Source organism: Tripterygium wilfordii, chromosome 16, assembly GCF_013401445.1.
Source record: "Tripterygium wilfordii isolate XIE 37 chromosome 16, ASM1340144v1, whole genome shotgun sequence".
Lineage (NCBI taxonomy): Eukaryota > Viridiplantae > Streptophyta > Magnoliopsida > Celastrales > Celastraceae > Tripterygium > Tripterygium wilfordii.
In genome coordinates this window covers 4681381-4705842 of record NC_052247.1, presented here as the reverse complement: position 1 = coordinate 4705842, position 24462 = coordinate 4681381, and the positions used below count along the sequence as shown (strand labels likewise).

The 24462-nt window shown below is 38.0% G+C and overlaps 2 protein-coding genes across 12 annotated transcripts; both read right to left on the bottom strand.

Annotated features, from left to right (window-relative positions):
• Positions 1-8395: 8395 nt before the first annotated feature.
• Positions 8396-13322, bottom strand: LOC119980652 (pentatricopeptide repeat-containing protein At1g18900-like). 11 transcript variants are annotated; one of them, XM_038823441.1, is made up of 4 exons: positions 13202-13322; positions 11766-12690; positions 11468-11587; positions 8396-11390 (listed from the first exon to the last, which is right to left on the bottom strand). In XM_038823441.1, the coding sequence occupies exon 4, from the start codon at positions 11330-11332 to the stop codon at positions 8735-8737; it is 2598 nt and encodes an 865-aa protein (XP_038679369.1). In that variant the 5' UTR covers positions 11333-11390; positions 11468-11587; positions 11766-12690; positions 13202-13322; the 3' UTR covers positions 8396-8734. The 11 variants fall into 11 exon arrangements, with proteins under 11 accessions (XP_038679369.1, XP_038679370.1, XP_038679374.1 ...); XM_038823442.1 differs by having other exon boundaries at positions 11483-11587; XM_038823446.1 differs by lacking the exon at positions 11468-11587 and having other exon boundaries at positions 11766-11966; positions 12596-12690.
• A 10592-nt stretch (positions 13323-23914) lies between these two features.
• On the bottom strand, positions 23915-24398 carry LOC119980322 (nucleolar protein 56). Its single transcript, XM_038822985.1, has one exon. It carries the CDS (start codon positions 24254-24256, stop codon positions 23930-23932), a length of 327 nt encoding a protein of 108 aa, XP_038678913.1. The 5' UTR covers positions 24257-24398; the 3' UTR covers positions 23915-23929.
• Between the last annotated feature and the right edge of the window lie 64 nt (positions 24399-24462).

The window sequence follows — 24462 nt, the reverse complement described above, 5'->3', positions numbered from 1 at the left end:
TACAATATTTAATATAAAAGTGTGAGACTCATGCAAAAAAAATTATCATGCAGCTTTTTGACGTGAGACTCATGCCAAAAGGCATGGAACCCACGCCAAACGCCCCACCCACTCAAGAAAATTCTTTGAGGGCGGTACCACTCTGCTTTGTAGGTAGTACCGCCCTCTAAATAGAGCTGTTTGGTGAGGCGTGAATCGCCTCATCAAACACGGCTTGTACATCTCCATCTTGAAATACTCTCTCTCCAACGTAGTTGTTATTTGGGTTGGTGAAATAGCAACTCAGCCTCTTGGTTGCAATATTTATCATATCAACAATGAAGAGAGAAAGCCTAGAGGTAAAAAAAAAGGGGAGGGAATCTCAACTGCCAACGCCAAAAGCTCTTGGTGCTCTGGTGAGTTTCGATCTCGATTTCGGTTTGGGTTCTATGAAATCGAATCATGAATTCTCTATGTAGGTGATGATCGAATTGTGGATTTGGATTATGGATTTTCAAGTTGTGGGTTTCCAGATTTTCGATATGGAGGTAATCGTGGATTTTCAGGTTGTGGGTCGAAATATTTTAGTGCATTTTCGTGGGTTGAAAATACTGACTCTCTTGGCACACAGAGAGTCTGAGATTGTTCTTGCTCCCTCGAGATTACTACTTCTCTCAAGCTAAAGATGAGTAAATTATCGTTTCCACTAGGGATGTGTTGGCAAAAGAAATCAATGTCAAACAAGCTACAATTATGTAAATTGGAGAAAATGATTAGCGATTGGTTTTTGATTTTTACTAAACTAATTAAAAAGAACAAAAACAAATCAAACACAAATATGAAATCAAGGATGGAAAGCACTAGGGTACTTAACTTCACCTCACCTATCCAATTCAATTCCCTTGATTCCTTAATCCCTAATTCATCTCTCAATAATGACAATCGATTTCCCAACCTATTCAATGTTCTATTCCTAGATACATCAAACGTATTTTCAATATAAATCCCTGTTATTCCTAACAATCGGATTAAAATATCAAAAACCCATTACGAACTATGGAAATCATTTAGCGATTGCATAAGTCACAAACCTATATTCCTATGGTTCATGCATCCTATGTCATCTATGGCTTGAGGCAAACCCTAGATATCTCCTTCCGGTCTCAATCTAGGCAGCAAATCAATTGAATGATGGCCAAACACTCAAAAGCATTAATCACACCCATAGACAATCAAGAGAGAAAGAGAAATCAAGAAATAAGGAAATCAAGTTTATTGAATCTTCAAGGTTTGGTTACATTAAGACCCTAGTAGGAAATCTAGCCACTCATGGAAGCAAAATACATCATTAAACAAAGGAAATCAACCATAGAAACTAGGATAGAAAAGGAGAGAGGAAACCCCCTTGTAGATCCTCTTCTTCTCCAAGCTCCAAGGTGGCCTCCAAGCTCTCCAATGGAGGTAGCACGAAATCCAGCTCCCCAGCCTCCAAGCTCTCCTCCAAAACCCTATCTTATGTCCTTTTATACTTCTCCAAACTCTTATGTCGTTTCCAAAACAAGTTGGGGTCGTTTTGGCTTAGAAACACGTGAATTCGGGTCTTTTTCGCGAAACTGCGCAGTGCTGTGAATAGTACTCCGATCGATCGGGAATAGTTCGATCGATCGGAAATACAATCTGTCTCGATGATATTTTTAGGTGTTTTGGCAGGTCCGATCGATCGGGAATATGGCCGATCGATCGGAAATCAGTACTGGGCTCCAAATCTTCATTTTGCACTCTTTTCCTCCCTTTCTTGCCTTGACTCCTACAATATGCAAATATAGCTTTCTTAGGCAATATTAACTCTTAATCAACTCAAAATGCAATGAACTTATGTGTAAAGGATGCACAAATGTATGTATATATTTGACACATCAAACACCCCCACACTTAACCTTTGCTCGTCCTCGAGCAAGTTGAGAATGAATAAAGGAGGGAAAGAGTATTTTCTGTTAAGCTCAAATGAAAAATAAAACAACAAAGACCTACTCCAAATAAGCAACTAATCTATGCCACTTTCGTAGGGCTCACGATGACACTTAGCATGTGCCACAAGCCTTTAAACCCCTAGGTGCCCCTAGTAGGAGGAGTTGTGTCTCCTGAGGGTTTACCAGAATGATACCCACAAACATTAAACAACTTCAATGCCAAAATTCATGCCATCAACAAGAGTATAAAATGAACTCACAATTGCAACCCTATCCACACTAACAAACCAAACATTAGGGCATTCAAACCAATAGAAGCATTCCTTCAAGAATCTTATCTCATCCACTTTGCTTATAAATTCAAGAAATGATGCACATAATGGATTTCACTTGATATTTGGCTTCAAAGTGACATAAACAATGACCATGAAGTCTTCCAAGAACAATAAGAATCGAAAAGCAAATACAAAGAGCATTTATTCAAACTTCATTCTTATTCACATTTTTTCTTTCCTTTTCTTCTCAAAGGTGACTTGTGCAATGTTCAACCTCCTCTTCTTGGATAAGATCTCCTTCATGAATTTGGCATAGCAAGGAATTTGCTCTAAAGCTTCGGCAAAGGGGATGTTCACTTGAAGCTTCTTGAATACCTCCAAAAATTTAGAGAATTGATCATCATTCTTCTTAGTGCTCTTCAATCTTTGAGGAAATGGAATTGGAGGCACATAAGGTTTGACTGGAGGTGCAGGAAGAGAACTATCGGGCCAATCCAATTCCACAGCAAACCGATTCTGCATATCTTTCTCATTTCTGCATTTTTCATCATGTACTGCAGCTGGCCGATCGATCGGGATGGGGTCCGATCGATCGGGAATAGCCCTTGAACACTTTTCAGCATCTTTTTCCCTGGTTCTGCTGCACTCCCCCTTTTCCTGCAAAATTTTTGCCTTTTCGGCATCAAGATCAGCAGCATTTTGAGCTACCTTACCAGTCCGGAGAGTGATTGCCATGCATTGCTCTTTATCCTTCCCTCTTGGATTCAATTCCGGTTGGCTTGGCAAGGTACCTCTTTCTCTAGATGACAAATTGTTAGCTATTTGCCCCAATTGTACCTCAAGATTCAGGATGGAAGTTCCATAGTTTTGCATCAAAGTTGCTTGAGCTTGTAGAGTGGCATCGGTTTTACTCATGTATTGCTCCGTCCTTGTCATAAATTGGGAGGTATGCGTTGTAAGCATATCAAGACCTTCCGCAAGCTTTGAGAACATCTCATCAAGCGCACAAATCGCACAAGTAATTGTAGCTTGTTTGACATTGATTTCTTTTGCCAACACATCCCTAGTGGAAACGATAATTTACTCATCTTTATATTACTTGTGCGATTTGTGCGCTTGCAATTAATAGTGTCGGTCATAGGGGTGGCATTGCTCTGCTTTGGAAGGAGAAGGATCTGGCCAAATTGATAAGTTTTTCACAGAACCATATTGATGTCTCGGTTCACGTACCAAATCTGGTTCCATGGCGGCTCACGGGATTCTATGGTCATCCCAATCGAAGTCAACGACGCTTCTCTTGGGATCTCTTGCGGAGTTTGGGTTCAAAATCCTCTCTTCCTTGGTGTTGCATTGGCGATTTTAACGACCTATTAAGGGCTTCTGAAAAGAGAGGGAGTCAAGTGCACCCTTCTTGGCTATTTGAGGGGTTTCGAAAAGCAGTGGCAGATAGTGGGTTAAGTGACATTGGCATGGAGGGTTACCCGTATACGTGGGAAAGAAGGAGGGGATTTCATGATTGGGTAGAAGAAAGGTTAGACAGAGCTTTAGCTTCTACTGCATGGCGTGAGGCTTTCTCTTATGTCAGGCTTCGAAACTTGGAAGCTTCTACTTCGGATCACTCTCCTGTGTTACTGGATTTTTCTACACCATTCCAAATTTCACGAAGCAAGCGGTTCAGGTTTGAAAATTCGTGGCTCCGGGAAAGTGGGTGCGAAGATATCGTGGCCCATAGTTGGAGGAGGGGAACAGGGCTATCTATTCAATCGAAGATAGAGCAGTGTGGTGCGGCTTTGATGTCTTGGGGGAGGGATGTGGCTCGGTGCTTTAAGAATAGGTTATTTTCTTGCCGTCAAAAGTTGAAAGCTCTCAGACTTAGGCGAGATGCGGTGTCATTAGATCATTTTGCCAAACTAAAAACAGAATACAATATGATTTTGGCCCAACAAGAGGATTTTTGGAAACAGAGGGCTAAGCAACATTGGTTGAAGGGAGGGGATTGCAACTCCCATTTTTTCCATGCATCTGCATCATCTAGGAGGAAACGTAACCGTATCGTTCAGTTGAAGGATAGTACGGGGATATGGAGGAGTTGGGATGATGGTTTGGGTAGCATTTTGTTGAACTATTTCCAGGACCTGTTTGTTTCTAGAGGAAGTGATGGGGAGGAGGTGTTGTCTTGCATTGATAACAGGTTGACAAGTGCCCAGATGGAGTTTCTTACATCTGATTTTAGTGCTTCAGATGTCAAGGATGCAGTGTTTTCAATGCACCAAGATAAATCACCAGGACCGGATGGTATGAATCCTGCCTTTTTTCAGCGTTTTTGGAATACAGTTGGCCAAGATGTAACCTTGGCCTGCTTGAATATGATGCGTTCCTCGACCTTACCTGAAGGTCTTAATAATACTTCTATTGTGTTAATACCAAAAAAGAAGTACCCTGAATTTGTTACGGATCTACGACCTATCTCGCTCTGTAATGTTCTCTACAAGATTGTATCCAAGATGATTGCCAACAGGTTGAAGTTGATTTTGCCTAATGTTATTTCTGATTATCAAAGCGCATTTGTTTCTGGGCGTTTGATAACAGATAATATTATGATAGCTCACGAGGTTCTTCACTTTCTCAAAAGGAAACGTCAAGGCAAGGAGGGATATGCGGCGTTAAAGGTGGACATGAGCAAAGCATACGATAGGATCGAATGGAGGTTTCTTCAAAATATTATGATTCGAATGGGATTTCCTAATCAGTGGATTAAATGGGTTATGATGTGTATTACATCGGTCAGCTACTCAATTGCTCATCAAGGCCAAGAATTGGGTCCTATTGTGCCTGAACGAGGGTTAAGGCAAGGTTGTCCTCTTTCTCCATACTTGTTCATCATTTGCGCAGAAGGACTCTCAGCGCTTCTTCGAAAGTATGAAGCTAGAGGTTGGGTTCATGGGTGTAGAGTGGCGAGGGGTGCACCGGTTATCTCCCATCTGTTTTTCGCAGATGACAGCTTTATGTTCTTCAAAGCTAATGCTCAAGAAAGTCATTATATCAAGGAGTGTCTCCATTATTATGAGAAGGCATCTGGTCAGATTATTAACTTTCAAAAATCCTCCATATCATTTAGCCTAAATACTACTGCTGTACAGATGAGTGAAGTTTGTAATTTGTTGAAGGTCAAAAGGACTGATAACCATGGACACTATTTGGGATTGCCATCTTTGGTGGGCCGTAACAAAGGTCAGGTTTTTTCTTTTATTAGGGAGAGGATGTGGTCACGGTTTCAAGGGTGGAAACATAAAATTTTATCTCGGGCGGGGAAAGAGGTTCTAATCAAAACAGTTGCTCAAGCTCTTCCAACTTTTTCTTTGAGCGTTTTCCTCATTCCGCTGGACCTGTGCGCCAAGCTTGAGAGGATGATGAACTCTTTTTGGTGGGGGAGTGGTAGTGGTGGCTCGCGAGGAATTAATTGGATGAGGTGGGATCGACTCTGTGTTAGAAAAGATCAAGGCGGACTGGGTTTTCGCAAGCTGCATGAGTTCAACCTGGCTATGCTTGGTAAAAGTGGGTGGCGACTGTTGTTATATCCGGATTCTCTTGTAGGGCGACTGTATAAATCAAGGTATTATCCCAATTCTAATTTCCTAGAGGCTACTTTGAGGAATAATCCGAGCTATATATGGCGGAGTATTATTGCTTCACAACCTTTGGTTAGAAGTGGAGCTCGGTGGAGGGTGGGAAAGGGTGATCGTATTAAAATTTGGACTGATTCATGGCTGCCTGATGACTCTAACCCACGAGTAATGTCTCCGGTTATTCAGGGATCGGAAGAAGCTGTAGTGCGAGGCCTGATAAGGACTGATGAGCGTTTATGGGACCAGGACATTCTCAGGGGTCTGTTTAATGATAGGGACAGAAACCTGATCAATAAACTTCCACTCAGTTGTAGGGATAATGAAGATAGGATTTACTGGAGGCCCGATAGGAAAGGTGAGTATACAGTGCGAAGTGCCTATACGAAACTGACTGAGGGCCTTAGTGCTCTCAATGAACATCATTCGTTAGATGTTTGGAGGAAACTTTGGGCATTAAAAATTCCTCCGAAGGTTAAAAATATGGTTTGGAGGGCCTGTAACAATTGTATTCCTACTAAGGACCTGCTGCATTATCGTCGGATAGATATTGATCTTCAATGTCCAGTTTGTAATGGCGCAGCTGAATCGGTTACTCACGTTTTCATTCAATGCCCGATGGCTGCTAGTTGTTGGCAATCTTCTATTATTGGCTTGAGTGGAGATACGGCCTCTAATTTTGTTGATTGGATTTCAGATGTGTTTCATAATTCTTGCCTAGACGTGGTGCACCTGGTATGCATGCTGTTGTGGGGTTTGTGGAGAAACAGAAATGAAATTGTATGGAATAATAAGAGACAAACAGTTTCCCAAGTGTTGAATTTAGCAAGCTCCTTTCTTTCCCAATGGCAATCTGCCCAAGTTCTGTCCAATGGTGATCAGCTGCCACTGATGGATGAAGGGGTGGGTTGCTGGCAAAAACCAAGTGTTGGCTGGTTGAAGTGTAATGTGGACGGTGCTTTATTCCAGGCTCAAAATAAATTGGGGTTCGGCTGGGTGTTACGTGATGGTTTGGGTCAAATGCAGGCTGCTGGTAGTGGCGCTTTGAGAGGGTTTTTGGATGCTGGGTTGGCTGAAGCTTTAAGCTTTCGTGAGGCCCTTCGGTGGTTAAGAGATAATGCTATTTCCAATGTTATTATTGAGTCTGATGCGCTGGTCATTGTGCAGGCTATGAAGTCTTCATGTTTGGATAGCTCTTACATTGGCCTTATCATTGATGATTGCAAATCTCTTTTGAAGGAGATAAACAACTATAGGATTTGTTTCGTGCGGAGATCAGCGAACTCTGTGGCTCATTTACTAGCTAGAGCGGCAAGTTCATTGACTGGTGTCCATGTTTGGTGTAGTATACCACCTGATTTCATTTGTAATGCTCTTCTTCATGATTTAAGTTAATGAAGTTTCTTTGCTTTCAAAAAAAAAAAAAGTTGATTTGACCATGTCTCATTGTGATTTAGCTTGAAATTCATCGTATAAACTTCGATTCAAGATGTTAGAGGAACAAAGTCATTAACTGGATTGTTTGATTTTACTCCTTTTTTTTTTATATCTTTTTGTGGTTTTTTAAAGATGAATTTTTTCGCAGTTTGATTGAAAACGAATAAGGAATGTTAAATTATTATTTAATATGAAAAAGTGAAACATGAGCCTCAATTAAGTAGGCTTAGATTGAATAGTACTTTACCACCCTAATTATACCAACTTCCATTGGAATGAAAAAAATTTACCAACCCATTTGGACACTATTCAAGGTGGTATAATTCAATTATACCAACCCAATTTAACAACTCCCATTGGAGTTGCTCTTATACTTGTGCTTCATTTATCTAAATTTAATTGCAACAACTTGGATGTTACAATATGCTTCATTTATCTAAATTTTTCTTCAATGACACCATTGAATTTTAGTAACGAACCAATTGCGAAACCCATCAAGCTTCCACATAGCTAGATCCAATCCATGGAAGATTAAGCGGTAAGCAAGTTTCACATGAACACAACAATATTGGAAGTACCATGGCTTTGGTGTTGTATACACAGAAATTCAAGCCTTGTAGTCCAACAACACGAAAAGCATAAAACCAAAAATGTCATATTTGCTTTTCTCAACCATGAAACATGTCAGGTGAGATTAGTGATCTTGCATTCATATCTGACCTCATTAGAAATCGTCTCCTTATGGCACAATGCTTGCAGAAACAGAGAACTGGAGAGAAACAGATAATTGAACACAACTGCATAATTAGATGCCAAAATGATGTACTCTGTTCTAAAAACTAAAAAAATGGTGAATAGCCTGCTCTGTACACGACCGAAAATCGTGTTTTATCTCTTCATACAAATGCTTCATCACCTACGAATGAACATAGTCGAACGGAATAAAATAAATGATCAATCAATCTCACCAGGGACTACGTTCAAAGAAGCGAAAGCCAGGCGAGATTAAGAAAAATTTCCTCCCCTGCTTTGTGCATAAAAGAACTCAAAAGAACAAGAATAACAATCAGACTACAATGTTTCCAATAACCATGGATGCTTTAGCCCATACGAGAACGACTCATCATGAAATATACCTGGTAGATATACTGACAAGAATTAGTTCCCATGCAAAATCTGTATCATAATATTTAGAACATCAAAGATTCAAAATGTTCCAAAGCCTGAATCAATGTTGCTTAAATTAATAATAGCAGCGAATAAGTTAAAAAAACTTATCATAGAGGCAATGCAAAACCTCTTCTACTCACCGCAACGAATCAGTGTTGCTTAAATTAATAATAGCAGCGAATAAGTTAAAAAACTTATCATAGAGGCAATGCAAAACCTCTTCTACTCACCGCAACAAAACTGTGTTCAACGCAACACTTACGAGCAAAAATACAAATTACTACAGCAGGTGCATCCTCTCCACGTAAGACTGGAGCAACCATCTATTAAGAGGCTCCCCACACCCCACAAAGCACCCAGAATTTCCATTCTCGGTGAAAAATGGAAAGCTAAAGATATTAAGCAGTTCCTGCACTGCCTGCCTGACTAAAGATGATCCAGTTACCCTGCTCCGCCGACCCCACCCAGTCACTATATCAATCCGACTAGGGCTAACTCCTGAGGTCATCATCTGGCGGCGAAACCAGGCAAGTGTCCGGGACAGCGCTGTCACAGCAGTACCATCTGACATAACATGAAGGTTAATAAGCCAATAACATGAACTTTTCTCTTTCACAGCATCTGGATATACATTCTTCAGTGCAGCCACCTCCCATACTGAGCCTGCTTCTTCCTTAAGCCCCGACTTGTGAAGGAAATCAACCACTGAGTCAACAAGGCCCCTCTTGCTTTCTCTATCCTCACTGTGCATTAGATCCAAGAACCTGCCGACATGATCACGCAAATTTTGACCATCAGGCCCTGCCTGTGGCATGGACAGTAGGAACATATGTGCAGGGTGGCCTGTAACTCCCATTAGTTTGCAACAAAACCCCATTTCATACGGTGACTGTGCTTCTGTACAACAACTAAGGAGTAAAGTGTAAGTCTGCAAAGAAGGGTATAGACCCAGACCCAGCATGCTCTGCAGTAAGTTGTATGCATCTACCAGACGATGTACCCGAAGAAAAGCACTGAGCAAAGAATTACAAGTGGGAACATTGGGGCGTAAACCAGCGTGAACCATTGCCTGATACCATTCCCAGGCTTTTTCAACATGACCAGCCTTCCCCCAAAGGTCTACTAGAAGGCCATAAACAGGCTCATCAGGAATCCAATTCTTGCGCTTCATTTCAGTAAAAACTGCCTCTGCTTCATCGAGATGCCCACAGTGTCCAAGCACCTCCATCACTATGCTGTAAGTCACCTTGTCAGGTTCAAATCCAGCATTCTGCATATCTCGGTAAAGCTTCAATGCACTCTGGTAATTCCTTGCTTTCGCTTGCAGGGCAATCATGATGTTGTATGTGACTAAATTAGGAACACAACCTTGAGCAACCATTTCAGAAAAGAGCTTGTGGGCAGCAGCTAAATGACCAGCTTTACCAAGACAGTTGATTATGACGCTATAAGTAAACGTGTCAGGAGAGAGGCCAGCCATTTGCATTCTCTCATACATCTCCATAGCGAAGTCAAGAAATCCAGCTTTTGCATGGATGTCAATGAGTGTACAGTATGTGACACGGTCAGGTTCACACCCTGCCTTCTGCATAAGGTTGAAAACATTGACCGCTTCATTCAGGTAGTTTGCACGGCCATAACTGTGGATCATACGATTATATGTCACAACATTAGGCTGGCATCCATCTCTGACCATCTGATCAAGCAATTTGTTAATAGCACTGAATTGCCTGGCACGGCCTAGGATGCCAACCATAGTCGTGTAAGTGTGTCCATCATGCTTGAAACCAGCTTGTCGCTTCAGCCAATAAAAAAAGGCAAGGGCAACTGTTTGATCTTGAAGCTGCTTTAAGACTTGGTTAGCTTGATATGCATCCAATGAAAAGTTGAGTTTTCCAAGAGCCTCCTCTGTTGCAGGACCCCATCTCAGCTGTTGCAATATGCGACAAACGCTTTCCACAGCTTGCCCACTGCTCACAAACTGCCGAGCAAAAGGTGCTAATGGATGTTTCATATCCCTTGGATATTTTTTGAATCCTTCTGTGGTGCAATCCTGAATCACTGCATCTGAAGTTTGTATCCTGGAAAAATTAGGACTGAACTGACTTGCACAAGCCTTCGGTCTATGTGGTATAGTCTTCCTCTTATCACAAGTTTTGGAAGGCACACCATGAGTTTCCGTTGTACTCGAAGTTGAAACTCGCTTGAAATCTCTTACAAATCCCGCCTTGTTTCCCTTATCTTTCGGAGCAATATAATTACTTGTCGTATGTGAACCTGGTGGTGCATCAACAGTTGATTTTGAATTAACTTTTTCAAACTTCTCTCTTTGGACAGGTTTCACAGTCGAGGGCTTTACTTTCGAAAAAGTTGAGTCTACCATGCATTTCTTAGGCAAGTGTAATATTTGACTCCCATCAGGAATCTTACCGTTGGCTAAATCAGACAGTAAATTAACTGCTGCAACACCTGCTCTCACAACCTGGTCGGCAATGGGAGGTGAGGAGAGCATTCCATCCTTTTCAACAGCATTGAAGCTGCTAGCATAACTAACAGAATCCAATCTCCGTGTTGTGGGCGCAGCAGACACAACTTTTGTTGGACAATGTGAATGGTCTGCATCTTGAACATTGTGAGGGTTGGATGGTTTAAATGCATCTCCCAAAATTAAGGCCCCGGCTCTCACTGAGGTTCTGGGAACTAAAGTGGATGATTTTTGCACAGCTGAAACATTCCTTATATGTTGCCTTGTTGAAATGCAATTTTCATCTTCGGAACAAGAGCAGGAATTTCCATCCGCTGAGTTGCATCGTGTTCCACTAAGAAAGAATTGTCTAGCAGTACTGGAGAGATTACTGATCGGCTTTGGTCGTAACATATCCACCAGTTACCATAAACCTTCAACAAGGTTCCCAAGAAATATGGAAAAGTTGTTCCTGCATATATCAATGTAAGAACATTTTAGAACACATTGTTACTGAAAAAAGAAGGAATTATTTTAAGAATGAAGTACCGATTAAACCCTAACATTCACAGTGCAAAATGGGGTTGGCGACCTTCCTTGGCAGTAATTAAACTTGGTTATTTCTGAAGATGTAACTTTGAAACATCACCAGCACTCCTTTTTGCAAGTCTACCAAAATACATTCCAAGCTTGGCTATTATTATGTCTACAAAGCAATACCTTTTCTTAAAAAAATAAATTGCCATAGATGAATTATTGCAAAGATTTTTTTTTTGATTCAGAATATCCAAATAACTAATAGTGAATTCTCACATTATAAAGTATATAGATAAAATAATAAAGATACCTTCCAACTATATTATCATTAGGAATCACCAGAGAATTATTCACACAAGAGTTTGATCAGAGATGGCCCTCAAGAAACTTGAGTCTTGTTGAAGTCCAACAGACCTCAACTTAAAAGCTTCCACCTTACCATGCTCAAAGCCAACCCGAGTCTCAGCTTGTGCATCGTAAGTTTACACTTGCGAGATCCAGCAATATTTGGCTGAAGACAACTGGGTTGGAGTGATTTAGTTCAGGCTATAGCAAAAGTAAGGTCAAGAATACAATCACAATACAAAAAAAAATAACGTTAAATTTAAAAAATTCTAGATCACCTACAAACAGCAAATAAAAATACAAAATGTTAACAAAGAATTTGATGGGGAATGAGACGCAAAGTAGCAAAATTTATTTCTCAGATGCATGATTTAAACCAAATGTTTTGAGACCTAGAAAGGTGGCAATTGCAGAAACTATGAGAAAACCCATAACAAGATTCCAAAAGTCAATGGTATAGGAGAATACACATGGTGAATTCTCTCATGGACAGTATAACTATCCCCAGATTGTTTGGTGAAAAGCTTAAACGACGACGACATGATGTCATTGATTGAAAAAAAAAACTTTTTTCATTCTCACTATTTTCATTCAGAGGAAATAGTTTCCAACTTCAGTAGTCTTTCTTGTTGCTATTTAGGTGACTACCATGGCAGATGCTTCTCTATTTTCATTTTTGAACACTCCAAATCCTATTTCATTTATGAACTCCAAATCAGAAGAAAGAAATAGGGGAGAAGGATGCTAGTCCAGATAGAAATAGCGAAAAAAGATGCTACTCCAGATGCTATTTACAGCTGTAGAGACTACATGCATATGGATCAGACGACTTCAAACCATGAATTGCCCTTATTTTGCTTCTCCTTCAACCGCCACTCAGTTTTTCAAATCTATCACATCAATCCAAAAAAAGAAACTATCAAATAACATGGACGCTGTCACAAAAACAGATAAATGAAAGAACAAAACCAAAAGACCAATCCACCGGCTGCATCTCCTGACAAATAACAGTACATCAAGGAACTTAAAAGATCACAACAACAAAGAGATGATTTTGCATAAACCCAAGAAAGCAGTTCATTATATGACCAAAGTCCATTTCTTAACATGGGTTAGCAAGCTGAGTCAATAAGTATTTCTTTTACCCACAAAAATAACATGAATTGAACACTGAAACGCATCTTGCATATTCAATCACTAAAATGGGATTAAAAGATCAGTAAAAAAGCATCAAAATTTTCAATACCCCAGATTCCATTCATCGATTCGAAGATAAAAAGGAAACAAAAGAAAAACCCACAAGTCAAAGAAGCAACAGACCATGATTCGAAGCAAAGACAGCTAAACCAAAGTAAAAAGTGACATGGAAAAACAGAGAAATCTACAGATGAAGAGAGGTACCTGATAAATGGCGTGTGTACGGTGTTGGGAGGTTTGTTCATAGAAAGGAAGCAAAGAGAGAAACAAAGAAGGGGCGGCGGCTCCCTTTTTTTCTCTCTGCGCGTCAACCCGTGTGTTTTCCAAACCAGTTGGGGAAGCTACTGACCTATATAATTTTTTTTTTTAATTTTACTTGACACGTGTTCTATTCTTGTGCACGTGTGACATTCTGAGACCTAGAAAAATGAAATATTTTAATTTTTCTATACACAAATACGAAATACGAAGATAAAATCATAAAACACACAATAATAATTGAATACTAAATTATTGCGATCTTTATCATTTTTGTAAAATACATACGCACGTGACACGTGAGGGAGGCTCATGGAAAATACTAGTTAAGCTGTGATGAGTGAGATATGAGTCATATGACCATCAATTGCCAAAATAAGATTTTTTTTAAAAAAAATATTCAAACAACCAAATTACATAAATATTATGATGATTATTTTGTGAAAATCTAATTTAAATCATATTAAAAAAAAATTTCAGCAACAATATAAATGATCATTCTCTCGTGTTCGATTATAATAGAAATTTCTGAATTTAGAATCACTTGTCGATCCGTTGCAACTCCAACAATTAATTTCTCAGACTAAGAAAACGAAACAACATTTGTACACCGATAATGCAAATCCTATGGAGTGCACCCTTCTATCTAGAAGTTTATAAATAAAAAAAAAAAGTTTTAGGAGGATTCAAGAGCAATCAAAAATGTTATTTTTATATAAATTTATAATAGGGTCATTCAAACTTAGACTAGAAATGTCAATAAAATTTATGTCAAAAAGTCTAATTTAGGGGGGGTTTTTTTTTTGAGACGTGGTTACACAATGATGTAAAAGAATAGAGACGTTAATTAATTAATTATATTAAATTCTTAATGTAAGAAATTATTGTGTCTTTGAACTTTCCTTGAAGGTTAAGCTAAAAGCTATGGTCAATTGGTTTCCTTTTTCAAAAGCTTATAGTAATAATAATAATAGTATTTTCATATCACGTGACGTCACACACGGATTTGATCCAACGGTCCCGATGAACGCTGATATTTCCATGGGGCAGCTGTTGACGTGGTCATAGATCCACCTCTTTTACATATATGGTGAAGAGTAGGACCAACAAAATAGTGGTGGTCATATGTTTCTTGTTGCTCAAGATCTTTTAGTTTCCCGCGATTTCAGGAGGTGGACATTTATTTTTTTAAAATTAATTACTTTTCAGCCCAAAAATGGGATGGTGGTACTACAATTCTTTTACAATTAAAATTTACTCCAAAAACTATGTTAAATCATTGTTTTAAAATGTGTTATTGAGTATTTTGGTTGTTTATAATATTTGAATATATAGTATATTTTTTTAAAAAAAATCATAAATGGTAAACCCTAAACTTTTTTGGTAACCGAGAACGACATCATACGAGCTTACCCTTTAGACATCCGATATGGGTCTAAATTCAAACCGTCAAAGTCCACTTGCATAGAAATTGACGACATGATAAGTTGGACCAAAGCCCAATACGTGAACCATAAGGGTATTGCTCCTAGTGGGAATCTAACTCATAGAGATTCACTAATAGGTTATCATCCAAATGGTTACCTAAACCCTAACGCTATGTTTGGTTACTCGTGGGAATGAGAATGGGACAAAGAATGGGAATCAGTGTGGGAACAGGAACAAATTCTTATGTTTGGTTGATTAAGGAATTCATATGGGAGTACGAGTGAGAATAATGGTTAAAAGACTTTGTTACCCTTTACAACCAGAATTCACGGTCCCGTTTCAGATGGAATTTGCATACCAAACATAGCGTGAATCTTAAAAAAAAAAATATAACCGAGAACGACAACAGACAAACTTATCCTTTGGATAGCTGATATGAGTTTAAATTCAGACCACAAGGATATTACTCTCAATGGGTGTCGAACTCGTGATTTCCTGAATCCATAGAGTTGGCTTCAGAGATTCACCAATTAGACTATCATCCAAATGGATCCTAATTCCCAAATCATAATGTCATTTGCAAAAAAAAAAAAAAAAGATTTAACATGATTTTAGAGTAATTGACCAAAATTCCAGTTTCTTGTTAAGCTCATGGATTGGCTCCACTCAAAAACATGAAACAACTCTCCAGAATGCACATTTGGATGGACTATAACAAACTCAATTTTCTTTCCAACCCAACCCTTAACCTTTTTTTACTCAGCGTTAAGATTATGTAAGATCAGAGGGAACTGAGATTAAATTGAACTATTCGAGCTTAATTGGGCTCGATTCAAATTCCAAATTGTCAGCTAGAATCGAAGCTTGAAAACTAAAGGGAAAATTCCAAACCGGTATCACTTGTGAAACTTTTTGTCATTTAAGTCCAATTCAAAAAACTTTATCCCTCTAAGGTATCACTAGCATGCTAATTACTTTTTTACTCGTCTTCTTCCTCCCACAATAACTACACTTCTATTCTCTTTCTCTCTTCTCTCTCCTTACTGTTGTCTGTTGGTATCCAACCTGAACTGAAGCTCACATCACCACGAACATACTTCGACCTTCCACCACCACCAACAGCCGTCCATTTGACCAGAAAACGATCGGAAAGCCGCGACCATCGCAAGATAAAAGCCTCAGATCCGATCGATTTCGACGACGATTCGCTACACCACCGATATCGTTGGACTCCCCTCACTAAGACGCACAATGTCCAGCCAGATATGGCCTAAAACGGTCACCGGATATGGCTATTTAAAATAGTAACATCTATCGGTCAATGTTACTATTTGAAAAAAACTTCAGATGTTACTGTTTTGAATTGGTCAGTCAATGTTACTATTTGGAAAAAACTTCAGATCTGCCCGATTCTGATGAAGGTTCGCCATAGCACCATCACCGTTGGACTCCCCTTATTGAAGCACAGAATGCCCAGTCATATGTGGTCCAAAACGGCCACCGGATATGTCTGTTTTTAAAACAGTAACATTGGTCGGTTAATGTTACTGTTTTAAAATGGTAACATTGGTCAGGTTATGTTACTGTTTTGAAAAAAATTCAAATCAAGCCGATTCCAACTGCGGTTTGCCACACCACCACAACCACCGTTGGACTCCCCTCACAGAGACACACAATGCCCAATCATATTTAGACCAAAATGACCACCAAAAAAATAGGTAAGAGAGAGATATATGTAGTAATAAGAGTGTGAGAGAGTGAGAGAGAGAGAGACGCAACATGAGAGAGAAAGACGCAGTGATGAGAGAGATGTAGTAGAGAGAGAAGATGTAGTGAGATGTAGCATAGAGAGAAAGTAACAAGTGAGAGAAACCATATTAGATTTAAACCTCGTTGAAAAAAGGATAAAAAAGGAATTAGATAAAATTTAAATGATTTAAATAATTATAAAAAATAAAAATGACCTTACAAGGGATAAAGTTTTTTGGAGTGGACTAGATGTCCAATAGTTTTGAAAGGGTCATTAATTTGTCATTTTCTAAAAATTAAAGTAGGCTCAATTAGTTGTGAAGCCCAAACATATATGAAGATCTTATGTTAGACTTGTGGCCACAAGCTCACGAGCCCATATAAGGATTTGGGCTTTTCATTGTGAAAATATGAGAAACAATGAAGGAAAGAATGAGGGATTCTAATAAGATTAGGCAAAAATATACTTTTCGTTCTTCAATTATGAGCGTAGTTTCATTTTCATCTTTAATTTTTTTTTTCCATTTCCGTGTCTCAACTATAAAAAGTACTATTTCATCATTCAAGTGAGATTGAGGTCGAAAAATCTGATACAACACATTGAAAAAATTCAACGTGACAAACTATTCATAATTTGAACGATATATTATAATATACTTAAGTTTGAGACTGTTACTTCCTAATCCTAAAACTAGTCATGTGAATCCCCAAATCCCAAATTGAACTCAAGAACCCTAATCTTTATCAAAATTCAAGCTCCACTCTAATCTCCACTCAAATTGCTACCTTTCAGCATGAAATTTCAAGAACAAGAACCCCCACGAGCAACATATATAGCCAGCATATTCCTGAATTCTATAAAACTAGAATCTGGAATTCTTGAGCATCTCGCCCGCCTTGTTCAATGGCCTGCATTTTGGCTTAAAAATAGCAATACCAATGTACAGAAAAATAATTACGCATGAAACAATGAAATCCATCAAAAATCAAAGCTAATTGCCACATAGCAATGAAACCCATCAAAAACCCAAGCTACTAGCCATATAGAATAGTTTTAGGACAGCAATCAAAAATGAATAGAACATGTTTAACAGAAGAGTATCTAAACGAATTTTTCAAGCAGGGGTGGAGCTAGAATTTGATATGGGGGGACTACGGGAATTTTTTTAAGGCTATTTACAACATTGCGCCTATTTAATTGATAGCACATGTTACTGAGATTAGCTTATTAGGCATTTAGGCTTACCGAGAGTTAAGAGTCTTGAAACAAACTTACGAAGCAATATGGACACGACTACACACTTGCATAGTTGCACCAGTAAAGAAGAGTAGGAGAAGAAGCGGTTCGTCAATCAACCAAGCAGAGGTTGTGCTCGCACAAGAAGATAGTGAAGACTTAGACGACAACTTAGTCAATTAGAGCTTTAGGCGGTACAGTTAGTTCTTAGCCGCTTAGAGCCTTAGATATTTAGGTATGAGCCTATATATAAAGTGTGTTTTTTTATTTATGTGACTAAGTCTATATATCTAGGTATGGACTTATATGTAACCGTATATAAATATATTATTTATTTATTTATGTATAAATGTATAAATATTTTTTTATCAAAAATTGGGGGAACTACAGCCTAGTGCAATCCCCCTTGTATCCGCCCTTGGTGTCAAGATAATGGCTTAAAAGTGATGATGAAAATAGAACGATCAGAAATTAACATGGAAAGTACTAAAATAGGCTAGGTCCATCACGCTTTACCTAGGGTGACTTGCCTGAAACATCATCATCATCATATTTATACATAGTAAAAACAAGAGGTGAACTATGATAAGTGCTGATATACGAGCTACATTACATTTACATGTCCTCTATTCGGATGGAAGTTCAAGATCCAAAGCTCCGATTTTTAATTTCTCACTTCTGCAAAAGAAGGTTTCAAATCTACTGAATACCAATTACAGCAACAAAACAAGTTCTTTTGCAACCATTTGGTACGGCAAACCCAAATACCATTTGCAATAATAATTAGTGAAGAAGGAGCTACATCGAGTTTTAACCACTTCCCAACAATCCTCTAACCGAGCCTCTCTAACAACCACCTCGGGAGACAGTTGTTAAATTTATCAAGTAAAAGATACAAATTCAAGTGGTACTACAGTTAGTTTTTGCTATTTATCTTCATCGGATCCTAGTATGAAGAATACTCTCCAGTTTTATTTTATTTTACAAGAAATATCAATAACATGTTTTCCAAAATTCATTTCAGTAACAAAATCCTATTGCATTATCTACATTCAAATTACTCATCTCTACATTTGACCTAAACAATTCAAACCCTAACACACACTTCAAACCTTAAAAAAATAGGAATAGAAATTGATATCGAAAATTCAACATTCTCATCCCACCAACCTTCAAACAAAATCCCAATTTAATTAGCATGATAGGACAAGTTCTCGAGGAGTCATCGAATTGGCTACAATAAATGTAGCAATTCCTATGCCCAAGTTTGGAAAAATAAAAAATATAAGTAATAAGAAGAATCTGGTATGGTTTACTCGGCACCGCTCTATATTATTATACCCGCTCTTTATTTGACTTCAATTGCTTGTCCATGACTCAATAACCCCAGTATCTATATTATTATACCCGCTCTATATTTGACTTCAATTGCTTGTCCATGACTCAATAACCCCAGTAGTCAGTTGTTTCAGATCTCATCATCAAACTTTATCTTCTGCTCAGGATGCTTCTCAAAAGATTTCGTCTGTTGTCATTGTACTGAGCTTTTTATGTTATGATGGATAAGAGCGATGCGAATAATGATAAGACAGACAAGATAAAAAAGAACAAAGTAAATCTTTGTCGCATACCAAAGAACAAACAAAAATTACATTAAAGAGAGTTTGGAACTATCAAAAATAGTAGAACAAATAGCCCAACAGTTATTATAGAACTACATATCACAATTTTGCTCAGTTGGATATCCATCATAAACAAAAATTACCATTGAATCATTTTTCGCCCACGAAAACATTATCTTGAAATCTCCATTTAATATCATCTTGAAACCCAAATTACAACCACCCGCCTTCAAATCTAATTAGCAAGGTCGGAGCAAGTTCTTTAAGAGTGGCCGAATTTGCTACAATATTTGTAGCAATTTCTATTAGCCCTGGCCTGGAAACAAAACACAAGTAATAAGAAATAAGTACATTTTTTAATAACAAAAAAAACTAACTTACCCCATGTGTAATAAGCAAATCATTAAAACTTGAACTTTAACATCCTCATTATTAGATTTGTCACAATATTTGCCAACCTTGACAAAAATTAATCCATGTGATTTTGAATAATCCCTATGACGAAAAGAATGAAAATTCCCAATCATAAGAAATTTGTGATGTACATGAGAAACTCCATCCCCATAAATGTCCATGCAACCAGAGTTCACCTCACAAAAATTCCTATAAATTCTTGGCAAGCTATTCATAGCCCTATAGAACCGAAATGTCAATTTTGAATCATCAATCTTATCATCACAATCACACTCCTTCACATTGCCCTTCTCATTCCTCTTAGAAATTAAATATAGAGCATTGCTTGCCAATTCAACCTCCTTCCTCACCACAACTGCTTTCCTCAGAGCCACCCCTCTTACCCTCACTGCAACTTTAACCTTCTCCACGACAGAAGTTGCATCCTTTACCACATCCTCCATTGATTTGGCACAATACCCATGAATACTTCTTCTACACCAGGAACAACAAAAACAAATATCGACAGCTTCTTAAAAGAATAAGAACATACTTTGGATGACTCAACACACAATAGACATTTCTTGTGAAAAAGGGCAATACGCCACTCGCTATATAGAACTGGACTTTGATTCGTATCGATGCAGAGGTCAACTCGGAATCCACAAGCGTGGCATTGTGAAAGATTGGGTAAGTCTCTAGTCTTCCAGCAGTTGTTGTAGGCCTTCTGCATTGTAGGAGTTTTTGGGCAACCAGAGAGAAGCCGTTTGGTGGACTTGATGATAGTAGGCTCTTGCTGGAGTTTGATATATTCATATGGCAGAACATAAATTCCTCCAGGATTAAATGAAAATCTAATTCCACGGCTTCCCAAAGACAACACAACATTAATAACAAAATCTTTTTTACTTCTAGCCTTCATAATAATATTCCACTGCTTTTGAAGCACGGTGGCAATCCTCGAATTTCTGTCACAATCAAAAGTTTAAGTTATCTGCTTTAGCTCCTGAGTGTGTTGCCTCTGTGCGAGTTCATCTGTCTTCTTGAGATGTTTATTTCATCTAGTGCTTCAATCACATCTTTAATTCTAGATTGTCGGCGGTGATTCTCACTGCGAAAAAATGAATGAAGACTATGATAGATATAATCTTCAATATATAATCAACGTCAACTATATAACAATGTCCTTCCTATTGGATTAATTGTATGCATACAGTATCATAAGATAAGAGAAAACATGTGACACAGTATCATTAGATAACAAGCATAGATTAATTTCATTAATCAATACAGTATCAAATATGAGTACTAATGCTCGAATTAAAAAATACCAAAACCGAATTATTGAAGCAGTTGGACAGAGAGAGCGAGGTAAGCCTTAGCGAATCTCCTTAAAGAGAATTTGCCCCAGCCAATTGATGCTTCTTCTTTCCGGACAATCTCTTCCCAAGATACAATGCTCCACACCACGAGTAGGTAGCACAACAATACCAATGGACTCAACTGAACCAACAAGAATAACACTCTTAGAGAGAAGACAGACAGCAAGAGAAAGATAAGTAAGTAGCATAGCAATACCAGTGGACTCAATGGAACCAACAAGAATAACCAGTGGACTCAATGGAACCAACAAGAATAGCACTGTCAGAGAGAAGATAGACAACAGGAGAAAGAGAGGAAGAAGAATTTTTTCTTGTGTGTTTGAGACTTGCTGCTAAGCTTTCCTTATATAGGAGAGCCCAACAACCACCAGCCCAGAAAAATCAATGCATTATCACTGATTTTCAAGCCCGACTTTGACCAATAACCTGAGTGGGCCGCAGATATTGCGGGCCAGACTCTTAGCAGTTGATGCCAACATCTGCTTGACCAGGTAATGGGTTGTATATTTTGGGCATGACTTTAATATGTATTCTGTCCACATTCAAAAATAAACTTTGTGCAAAAAATTAGGAGACTATTGGGCCTTTGAAAGCCCAAGTCCACGCACTGGCCCGGTCCACCCACTTGCCTCACCTAGAGTGCGCGCGTGTGTTTTCAATCCAAACCCATAGTGAAGGGACTCTCCCTCCTACAAAAGCTTGGGTGTTCTTGGGCCCAATGCCTTCATACAAACATTAGGCTTATAAACACAACAACCACATTATATTTCTCCTATGTGGGATTCTCATACACACACTTATTATCTTTTGTTCTTCATGATTAACATGACTATTTTGGAGTCATTTTCCATTCAACTGAAAAGTGGTTTTGGACCAAATTAAACTTCAACCTCTTCTCTTCATATTGAAGATTAAAACCCATTAATTATTATTCAATGCCTCTCATTAATTAGTCATTAAATTTAAGTCAAACTATGGTTGATCACCATTTTCCAACACTTCCAAGCTAACAATATCGTTACCCGCTCTATATTATTATACTCGCTCTATACCGACGTCAATGGCTTGTCCACGAATAATAGTCAAGTGGTCATTGCCTTGTTTGTTGGGTTTATTATTTTAATTACTTAGAGCATTCACATCAGATTACTTAAATATGGATTTGTCTATAAAATAGGGAAAAATTATAGAGAATTTATCAAAATAGAGCTCTGCATCAGATTACCTAAAGATTCCCTATTTTGCAGAACATGAACAATGATTCCTTACATCTAGAGAATCACTATTCACTTCCCTAAACATAAAATAATATTTTTTACTACTTTACTCTCTCCTCTGTCCTCATTTTTTCCCTCTCCTCTCTCCTCACTCCTCACTCTTCCCTCAATCCCTCTCTCTCTCCTCACTTTTTCTCTCTCTCTCTCTCTCTCCTCTTTCTCTCTCCTCTTTCATCTCTTTCTCTCTCCTCACTCATTTTTTCTCTCTCCTCACTCCTCTCTTTCTCTTTCCTCTCTCTCCCCTCAATCACTTCCTCTCTCCTCACTCATTTCTTTCTCTCTCCTCACTCTCATCTCTCTCTCTCCCCTCTTTCTCTCTCCTCAATTTTTTTTTTCTCTCATCATCTCTCTCTGGCAACATCTATTCTTCCCAGATTATGAAATCAAGCAAAAAAAAAATAGTTAAATTTCTCCAATTTTTAATAACATTAATTTATTATTTTAATTAATCTATTGTTTTAAATATACTTAATCTATTGTTTTAAATGTAATTAATTTATTATTTTAAATAGAAGTAATTTATATGAATAGAATAAATAAAAGAAAGAGAAAGAAATATTATTTTAATACATTAGAGAATATGATAGGTAATCTGATGCAGTGTTGGTTGAATAGAGAATCTGTAAAATAGGGGAAAGTGACATTTTCTCTGTATTTTAGGGAATCTGTTATGGAAAATCAGATGCTCTTAGACCCCATTTTATTTCAATCCAGCTTTATTATACGAGCCCAATAATTGGTTGTGTTCAAAACAAAGTTGTTTTTTTTTTTTGTTTTAATCCTGTCAACATCAAAGAGCCGGCCCGTTTCATTCCGATCTTCTTTGTACATTTTATACTAGTTTGATCATCAAAGTTCAAACACAACTCCTCTTATATCTACAGCTACCAGAGTGCTCAACCTTTGAAACGAAAAGTATATTTTTGTAAATAAAATTATGTGGCTGCAAAAGATGTCCTTATGCTTTTAGCACATTCTTCTCTTGCAATCCTGTCATCAAACATCATTATATTCATAGTGGTCACTTAACTTACTACAAAAAATGACCTCTCTCTACATATATATAATTATATATATATATATATACACATATACATATACACATATACACACATATATATGAGGGTTAAAACTATAAACTAACTTATTTTTCACCGTTTATAAATGAGAGTTAAAATTGTAAAAATAAATTCCACGAAACAGATCCCTAGTATTCATGTTCCCAAGTCGATATGGCATCTTGAGTAACTTTGCAGATGTCACTTCTTTAATTCAATGTGCACAATTTCTTCATTAAAGTCTGTCAATTTGTGAAAAATAAATAGACCAAATAAAATAATAGTTCACCAATTGCATTTATAGTCAAATTTGAATACAATTCACTTCCTCTCCGCCTAATTTAATCAAACACACATAAATTAGTTTTCAACAACTGATTAATTTCATTTATTCTTACTTACAAAAATCATTCTTCAATCACATGCAATTATTAACCTGAGAAACTCAGGTTCTGCAGCACCTAAAACTATACATATCACATCCAAATAATCATATATATATATATAGGAGTGACAAATTAATTCCACTCAAGAGGCAGAGGCAGAATCAGTTGGAGTATTGTTGTTTTCAACTTGCTTGAGCAGATTCAAAATCTCCTGTTTCTTCTGAGCCAGAGCTTGCATTTTGGTCTCAAGCTTTTCAAGCTTAGACCTGAGTTTTGCAGGGTCATTCTTGTCTTCAGGATTCTTTGTCTTCTTCTCCTTATTATCCTTCTCCTTCTCTTCACTACCCTTACCTTCCTTGTCCTTGTCCTTCTTCTCCTTCTTCTTGTCTTTAACTTTCTCTTCCTTTTTGTGCTCATCTTCATCAACTTTGATGCTTTCTTTCTTCTCTGAATCTGCCGTCTCTCCCATCTTGTTTTAACCTCACCACACAATACAACTCTCACCTTCCCTTTATATGGAAGTAACCAACTCACAAACCACCACCAATCCCAAACTGAAATTTTGTAGGCAACCCTTTCTTCAAGGACTTACATACTAAATCAGCAGCCATGCTTTAATGGACATGACTTCACTTGTTTTACGGGGATTTTGACCAGCCATTACCTCACAAGGAC